Source organism: Echinops telfairi, unplaced genomic scaffold (assembly GCF_000313985.2).
Source record: "Echinops telfairi isolate 266 unplaced genomic scaffold, ASM31398v2 ScPeMD7_7469;HRSCAF=8507_1, whole genome shotgun sequence".
Taxonomy (NCBI): Eukaryota; Metazoa; Chordata; class Mammalia; order Afrosoricida; family Tenrecidae; genus Echinops; species Echinops telfairi.
In genome coordinates this window covers 37,823,120-37,832,411 of record NW_022111373.1, presented here as the reverse complement: position 1 = coordinate 37,832,411, position 9,292 = coordinate 37,823,120, and the positions used below count along the sequence as shown (strand labels likewise).

Sequence of the window (9,292 nt, the reverse complement as noted above, 5' to 3'; positions counted from 1 at the left end):
CCAAAGTCCAGAACCCTGACTCAGTTTCCTAACCCTTGTCCAACCAGCATGCTGGGGAGAGGGAGATAAAACCCACAGGCTCCCGACACCACCTTGAAAACACAGATGATTAGTATTGACCAGAAGTCATGATGTTCCAGGTCCCAACGTGGTGGTGGTCTTGAGATGGCGGGGGTGGGGGCGGGTGACGACGGCCTCCACACAGGAGTCCCATATGCAGCAGTGCAGTGTGAGCCACTGGGGACTCTCTTCTCAGCCACGCACACAGTGGATGTTCCACAAGCCTCAATGCATGTTTGTATCCCGAAAGTCTATTGTTCTCACTTACAAAAGACATAAGAATCAAATTAATACTTTATTATCAAACACTATATACAACAGAGGTTGCTAATAATACAGAATTTAAAGAACGCATTTTTTCCCCGTTTTTTTGTTTTTTGTTTTTTTTTATGTTTTTTTTCTTTCCTCTGCCACCCAAGAAAGTACAGTACAAAACAACAGTCTAAACTAACACCTACTGTATCTGGTCTATTAAAGGATACACAGTATCCACTGAACAGACAGATCCTGATTTCCCTGCTTCATGTTGCAAAGGCCTTGGCTGGGGTTGGACTGACCGGGCTGAGGGGCAGCCAGCGCTGCCTTTCGGGCTTCTGAAATTAAAAGCTGCTAGCAAGTTGCATCGACATCCTCCCAAGCCCCCAGAGCATTTTACCACCACCACCAAGAATTTTTAAAAGGGGGGAGGGTGGGTTGGAGGGAAAGCCACCGGGTTGTTTTGGACAGGATTACAACTACCTGACACCAGTCAGTCCTCTGGGTCACTCAGTGGCAAATGCAGTCATTCCCTACAACGTGTCACTTACAGGAAGGACAGCACACCGTCTCCTGGCTGAGACAGTTTGGCTATTGCTCACTAACTTTGCAGTGGTACAATGGTGAAGGAGCGGGGCTTCAATTCATCGTAAGGGGGCGGGGGATAAAAGAAAGACAATGGCAGAGAGGGCCATGAATAATTATGTCATCATTTGTTAAGAGACAAATGCTAGAAAAATCACAGAAGTCACCATTTCTAAAATGAAATTAGCACTGCTAATGTAAGTCATGACTAACTGAGATCATTACAAGATCATTTGTTTTCCTTGTGGTTATACAACATGCAGTATTAGTTGGGTTCGACTATGGATCCTTTTTCAAAAGTGTCTCTTTTTGCCCCCAACCCAAATCCCACTGGCCCAACGAGCTTGTAACTATGAATAAAAAGAAGCATTGCTGGGTATTACTGAGAGTACTGAGCACATAACTAGTTAAAGGAAAAGGAATCGAATGCTGTGAACTTTTGTTTCAATGAAACGGTGGCTGCCTTCCGTGACAAGGCTCTGCCACTCCAGAGAGGTTCCTGATGGCTGGGGGAATGGGTTCATTCTATCTGCAAGGCTGGCAACCCCGCTCACCTGGCTCCGAGAGAGAGGACCCCGCTGTGACTTCTACTCCACAAAGGTCCCGTAAGCCCAGATTACATTTCAACATGTGTACATCTCCCCAGGGTGCAGTGCGTTTATAGCTGCCTTCCATTCACATATATAGAGATATATACTTTTTTTTTTCTAATTCAGAACTACTAACAATTCTAAGCAAATTGTTATTCAGGAAGCCAGTTCATAATACGATCCCTCCCCCCACCCCCTTTTTTTCCACATATACATTTCTAAAAATCAAAAATATTTTTAAACCCTTCTTTTGCTGGAATGTTTCCTCTCTCACGTGTTCCCACCATCATCGTGTTTTTGTCGGGAAAGGCAGGGTGTCTGTCCACAGGTCGAGCAACAGCAGAAAAAGCGAGACGGTTTCCCTCCTGTCCGATGCTTTTCTAGGCTCTGGGAGCCGAGCACGTCACACATCCCCTCTAGCAGAAACCCCGGGGCTTGCATTTCCTGGTCCCCAAGCTACGATTCCTCCAACAGGGTTATCCTGCGTCCACCCCCACACTGAAACAAGATTTCTAAATGTATCACGGGATACCACTTTTTTTTCTCACAAGTTTAAATAGGACAAGCATATATACCACTCTCAGCATAAAGTATATCTAAATAATGTATCTTCTATTCTAGTGGATTTTTAAAAAAATATTTTGTTAAAGTTCTTTGGGACTCCATCTTGTTTATCTCCCAAGGATAAACACATGTTCCCCCTACGCTTTAGGCTGTGTCAGAAAGGGAAAGAATGAACATCAACGGTTGAGTTTTTTCCTTATTTCACACTTTGGAATTTGTATTCCAAATGTCCCTTTAGCCCTCCCCAAGCAGTGCTGACTGACTCTCCTGGTGACAGGGGTTTATACTGAGCCACCCTCCACCCCCCAGCAGCAGGGGTGGTGTGTGGAGCCAAACGTGGGTTCTGGGGTGGGTGGGAGTCGGGGAAAGGCCACAGCACACTGGCGCTCCAGCAAGGCCAAATCGCATCTCCTCTGGCTGCCGCGATCCTTGCCTGGGCTCAGCTGTCCCCCGAGGACTATCTAAAGCTATGCCACTATGCGCTCGTCAACCCTGGCTTGTCAGCCTTGGGGAAGGTCACTTTATTGATAAAAATGCCTCTTTGAGTTTCTAAAAAGAAAATAGTTGTAGCACCATGGTGATCTATATTCAAAGGGAAAAAAAAATCTGGTGTGCACCGCCCTGTCACCAAAAAAAATTAGAGGCACTCACACAAACACAGCCTCCACCACCTGTGGCGGTCTTGGTTCTTACACTTGTTCTGGACAAGATTTTCTGCACCCGCCTCCCCCCTCTTGCAGGGGAAAAAAAAGGCTGCTTTACCAGAGCCCAAGTTTTGCTGTCAAGAATGCTTTAAGACAGTCATATTAAAAAACCAGTGTCTCAACCTTTTAGGAGCCTGTTCATTTATACACTCCTCGAGGAAACGATGTAATATTATATCTGTTCTTAATACCTCCCCTCTGGACCTGACATGGTGACACGATGCCCCGTGCGATCATCTTACAGTTCTGAATGAGAAGGCATAAATATTGTATAGGAGAGTAAAACCCTCCTGGGCCTAGCCATCACGGGCTGCATCTGCCACTAGTCTTCCTTGTCCGCGGGCGGCGGACACTGTGTGCTAACGGAGGGGATCTCTCAGAGGGGCGTGCACAGGAGCTGGCGCACCACTGGTGCCACTACGACAATTTGGCAATTTCATCTGGAGTCCGTTTAATTTGGAAGGAGTGAGAGACGTCATGGGCAAGGGCTGGGAGTGGGGCAAGGGGAAGGAGGCGGCAACTCGTTTTGCCCCCTCCCCCCTAAGTTGTCGCTTAGAATTCAAGTTGAAAGAAAGAAAATTAAAATCTGACATCGGCCAAAAACCAATCACAAGTCCCTTCTTAGGATGAGTAGTTAGGTGGATCTCTGGTGTTCCAAGACCCCGATGCTCTCTGTGACAGGTGACACGAGGAGACTGTGCTATAATGTCAAAAGCATCGCCAGGAAGAACAGTAGGATTGCCAAAAGGCGGCTGGGTATCCTTGGTGTTTGTGCGGCGTTCTCGCCGCGGGATGGCTCGGCTGACTCATGGACGGTGTCATCTGTTCAAATAGAAAGCACACATTCCAATGAGATTTCACATCCTTAATAACGCTCTCGCAGCAGCCTGCTGTGAACAGACCTCACCACCCTCTGCAACGTCGGGTAATGAACCTTGTGCCACCATTGACTTTCATGTCTGCATAATCACTCATTATTTACAGCCAACAAAGGAGAGGCAGGGAAAATTGGACTTTCTCTGCAATGTTAATACTTTGCCTACAAGTTCACAAGGGTGGGGGGGGAGTGTGCACACACCCTATCTATTGCCTTTGGCACATGAGCCATACTTGGGTGTCCTGGCAGTCAGGCATGCCTGGGACACACTTGTGGTATCTGAATGTGCCTTTAAACCTAAAATGCCAGGGAGGAGCCAAGGGGAAGGCTGGGGCGGGGCGGGGGCGGAGGGGAGGGGAGGAAAGGAGAGAAGCACTTAGGCTGGCATATTAGTGGTTAACCAGAATGGGCTGCCAGTCTTCCTCTTTTTAGAGGTTTCTCATAGGACTAGTGTTGAATTGCCTAGATGTTGGATGGCATCTGAAGTTCTAAGCATAAGAATTGAAGGTAAAATAAGAGCATCATAAAAAAACGATACACAGTCCCCAGTAAACCTCCACAAACCAGTGCCCACTGGTTTCCCTGCAATTAGGAATCAATTATGTTATGTTCCATTACACACCCTCTATCTCTAGGCCTAAATTACTTGAACCTGACTATTTCTCTTTTTATTGGACTGAAGCTTGGCACATAAATTATCAGCATGGATGCAAATTTTCCTCTAAATAAAATGGATTAAGTAAGTTAAGCTTCTTTTATTTAGCTATAAAGTGTTCTACGAGGCTGCTTTTGACTTTGGATCGCCTTCCTGCTCTGCATGATTAACAGGAACTGTGCAGCACTCAGGACCTGGAGATGACAGAGGCTTTTCTGGAAGCCGCCCTATGCTCTCGTGTTGCCATCTTCTCCCTCCCCCTGGCTCAGTTGTGCTTTCAGGCTAAATAATCTTAACTACAAGTTTTAGGGGCCAGCTCTGGGAAGATTTTATTTTAACATCAGGGGAGTGTCTAGCAGGCGCTCTACAATGGTCATTCAAGGGCCACTCGGAGAAAACCGGACCCAGGGTGACCAATTCCCGTGACTGTCATCAGTGAGAGAGATCTTAGTGGATAATCTCCACATGTCCCTGGAGGGCCCATCTGAAACACCTCCATGAACTCATTATGCATTATTCTTTCATTGACTTTCCGTCTTCACATCACAAGTCACAGAAGAAAGCTCTTTTGTCATTGGTAGGCACACTTCCTGCTCCTGGTTCAAACACAGCCACTACTCAAACTCCCCGCGGGGCCCTTGCTTCAGCTATGCTCATTGGGGACGTTTCTGCTCATCGGGGTATCCCCCAAAGGAACGAAGCACTGTCTTCTCAGCCTTGAGTCTCCTGCGGCAGCGTGCTCTCAGCCGGAGCCTGTCTTCATCGGTAAGCTGCTGCCCCCCTTTGCCAAATGTGCTCCTCCTTCCTGGACTTTAGCCATCAGGCGTGGGGTGGCTGGTGGCTTAGGAGACTAGAAAGGACTCAGAAGCAGGAATAGGAAGAGAAATGAATGCAGCGGGAAAGATAAAAGTCCTGCCCGATGCAGTCCAATACCGGTGGGGCCTTCTCTCTTTCTCTGTTCCTTCTCAGTTTTCTAAAACTATTAAATCTGTAGTTAAAAAAGGAAATGGAAGTAAATGCCCTTAACAGCCCTGAAATTAAAATCCAAATGACTTCTTAGCACCAATGTGTTGTCAATCAGAACAATGGAGTGCTTGTGGCTTAATTGTGAAGGAACCTTAAACCCAGAAGAATTCCAGAGTTCATTTTGAGACACCACTTATATTTACACACCTGAAATTGCATCAGCTATTCCTTCCCCTCCCCACTTTATTTTTAATAATATACTGTCCAATGCTCCTCCTTGTATAGAAGTGTGCTGCTAAAAGGTACCCCAGTGACAGCTGATGTATTCACTGTGAGCATGAGGGGGGATCCCTCTGTCCCTGGGCCCTGCCGGGTGGCTCAGCAAGGCTGATTCAGTGCTTGAGGGCCACTCAGCTCAGGAGGAACGGTGAATCTACCTTGCAGGGACTCAGAGAGAAAAGCTTTTGCTTCTCATTGAAGAAGAAGCATGAGGCTAAATGTACCTTTTGATCTCCAATCATAGACAATACTTGGAATAAGCCCTTTTCCAAGCAAACCAACGAATGACTGTGTGCTGCCTTGCCCCCAAAGGTAAAAACCCATCCCAGTGGGACACTGTAGCTCTGTCCTGTCCTCCTTGCAGCCATATGCTGCCCTTTACTCAGGAATTGACAGAAGCATCCTTTGATTAAAATGGGGCCTCTGTGTGGGCGAGTCTAACACCCTGGAGAACAAAATGAGAAACTCCTTGCTACTTTGGATAAATGTAAGCAATTTCCTATTTGGAGGAATTCAACAGCCGAATCTAGCCCTATGGTAATGACACCTAAATAGGAGAGGATGCCTCACAATTATGAAAGAACAAGGCTTGGAAGAAGAAAATATTCCTCTTCCAAAGCCGAATCAAACCGTGCCTCCTGGCCACACGATTCCACAACATGGGATTCAGTGGTTAACGGAGACAACACTAGCAGTATCTTGGAGCATATTATGTGGCATATGTCTGCCCTGAGATCATCCTGTATCCCTGATGATAGGAAACTGGCAGGCAAAGTGTGCAAGCAAACAAAAAAGACAAATACATTCCAAAGACAGGTGGGTTAGTACACATTGTGGAGAGCATGCAGTGGAAGCCCTTCAGGCTGACTGGATTCATCACGTCCGGGTCCACACCCAGAGCTGGGTACAGGGAATCGATCATTCCTTCGCTCAACTGTGCAGCACAATGGTGATTCCATTTCTAGGGAATAGGTGAAGATCTCAAACTTAGTGTTGTTTTGATAGTGCCAGGGAAGAGCCTGCAGCTGAACCTGTCCCACCTTTTCAGTGAAGATACACACCACCACCACCACCCCGCCACAAATGCCCTTGAACACATATATAGTCATGATGTGTATGCAGGGCCATATGCCTACATGAATGTGCATGCATGCTACATTCTGCTGAACTTTAAAAAACTTAACATCAGTTACATGTGACTAGGTTTGGGGTCCTGGTGTATCTTACATGCTCAGTGAAAGAAAGCCTGTAAACTATGCTTACACACGGTCTTGTATTTTATCATTGGTTGAATTCAAAGGTAATTTTCTTAATGTCACAATAATCTTCCCTGTGCCTCCTGATCACCAGAGAGAAACATACAAGCTGCTCTCCGGCTAAAGAGCCTCTGGTTCCTAGTTGTTTACCTGGGAAAATGATGACTGGAAAGATAAGCTTATGTTCTAACTACCTGTCTAGGAAAACCCTAATCGAGGGTAACTTTGATTTCTACCCGTCTCACATTTCACGGCTTACTTACGAAGGGGGGGGGGGGTGAGAGAGTGGGATAGTAGCTGTGGATCTGCCCCTCACTCTCCCTGTAGCCGTGGGCAAATCTACTCGATCATAAAGAGAAGTGTGTAGATCCAAGGCTCTTCCAAAGAGATGCCCTCTGACTCACAGACTGCACGGAGGCCGTGTCCGCTCGGTTCAGGAGGCGCTGGTCCCTCGGGAAGGCACGCTTCTGGACTTCCAGAACAGACCTGAAATGTCTGCGTCAGCACACCTTCCTTGCAACTTTCTAACGCGCAGCCAACTGATCCCTGAGGAGCCACTAAGGGCGCTGAAAGCTCATTCCACACACCTCTCTTTGAGGTCTGGCTAAGACGCCTGTTGTAGAAAAACAAGAATGCTGGAGGAGGCGGGGCTGTAACCCCACACAAGAACTTTTTTTTTACCAGTTCCCACGTCAAAGCTATTGTACGTTCCGAGGCACTGCATTTACTGAAGGTGAGTTTCCTTAAGCCTCACTGACTGTTTGGTCCCTGTTAACGATGGTCTGAAGCTAAAGTGGACCCCACACCCTTTAATTTTCTAGGGTCACATGAACGAAAGGTCCTACTATTAAAGAACCCACTGCCACCGAAAGTCTCTGCTCAAAGGGAGCTTTCATCTCTCTGTGAGGAAGAGGTGGTTGGTTTCCCTGATGTACTGAGACGGTCAGGGAAGATGGTTCAGGAAGCCAGAGAAGAGATCTCTAACCAGTGTGGCGATGCTAGGAAACCACAGGAAAAGCAGCACACAGGGCAAGGAGGCACATTGCTCAGAGAGCAATGGGCAGAGAGGGCACCCAGACCGGTCCAATCAGTCTAGGTGTATTTAATAACCAGATGAAGTTTGTAGCCAAGGACCATAACCAGCGGGGTACAGTGTGAGTGTGGCATTCAGCATCTTTGTGGATTTGGTATGTTTCAAAGGGATGGGAACATTTGGGTGTACATGAATCAGTATTTGGGGAAAATTTTTTTTTTAATTTGTAATACTTATTTTGCTCCAGTAATCAAGCACCACGTTGGCTCAAGAGCAGCAGTTCTCAACCTGTGGGTCTTGACCCCTTTGGAGGTCAAATGACCCTTTCACAGGGGTTGCCCAATTCTTAACAGTAGTAAAATTACAGTGATAAAGCAGCAACAAAAATAACTTTACGATTAGGAGTCACTACAACATGAGGAACTATATGAAAGGGTCACGGCATTAGGAAGGTGGAGAGCCACTGCCCAAGAGGCTACTGGTATGTTGGTGGGAGCAAGAGGTGTGTGCACTGGGGCAGTAAGGAGGCAATAGGGTGATACTGCTTCCATATCATTTGCTATTGACAATAGCACCAGTATTTGAAATATGAATCCACAATATGGAATATGAAAACTGAAGTTCTTTACATTAGTTCATACTGATTGTGAATTTCTGGGGAAAAGTCAGTATGTTGAATTGGCTGCTGTTTTGCTCACTGGCGTTCAGCATCGGAAGGGCTTAAGGACTTTGATCCATAGAGATGGACACAAAAGAAAACAGAAATTTATAAGCATGTACAATAGGTGTTTTTTCTATCTTCTTTGAAAACACATCCTTGAATATTCACAGTGATTACCAGCATGCTCTGAGGATATGGTAAAAGGCAGTGAGAGTGTGAATCTGATGGGGTTTCTATATTAGGATAATGCATTATATCAAACTCACGTCCACACAAAGAAAAGTCATATTTTATTGACCATGCATTATTACACGAAGATAGTGGAGGCATGAAGTAGGAGAGAAGTCATATTAGCGTTGCTAGCAATGGGCAGAAGCGGGGTAACTACAGCATGCAAGCATGCAGAGAGGTAGAAAGGAAAAAAAAAGTACTGAAGCACCAGAGAGATAGATGCATTTGTTAAAAGAGATTCTCTAAGCATACTAACCTGCTGGTTCTAATGAATTTTCTACTTTGTCGTTAACATCGAAAACACGATCATGAACACCTATAGTTTTCATACAGCTATCTATAACGAAAATAGAGATAACAGCCAAATATGTTAGTGAAGACACCCTTATACTCCCATTTCTTTCTTTCTTTCTTTTCTTTCTCTCTATTTTTTTCCTTTTACTTATGTAGCGATTGTGTTACAATCAATGGCACATATCCGTCATTCCTTCGCTCAACTGTGCAGCACAATGGTGATTCCATTTCTAGGGAATAGGTGAAGATCTCAAACTTAGTGTTGTTTTGATAGTGCCAGGG

At 45.9% G+C, this 9,292-nt stretch overlaps 1 protein-coding gene across 1 annotated transcript in view; it reads right to left on the bottom strand.

The window, feature by feature from the left end:
* Positions 1 to 3,184: 3,184 nt before the first annotated feature.
* EFNA5 (ephrin A5) overlaps positions 3,185 to 9,292 on the bottom strand; it is an 89,330-nt gene continuing 83,222 nt past the window's right edge. Inside the window, exon 6 of the mRNA XM_013005660.2 lies at positions 3,185 to 3,580. Coding sequence (XP_012861114.1) covers positions 3,459 to 3,580 — 122 coding nt within the window. The 3' untranslated portion in view covers positions 3,185 to 3,458. The remainder of the gene's footprint in view (positions 3,581 to 9,292) is intronic.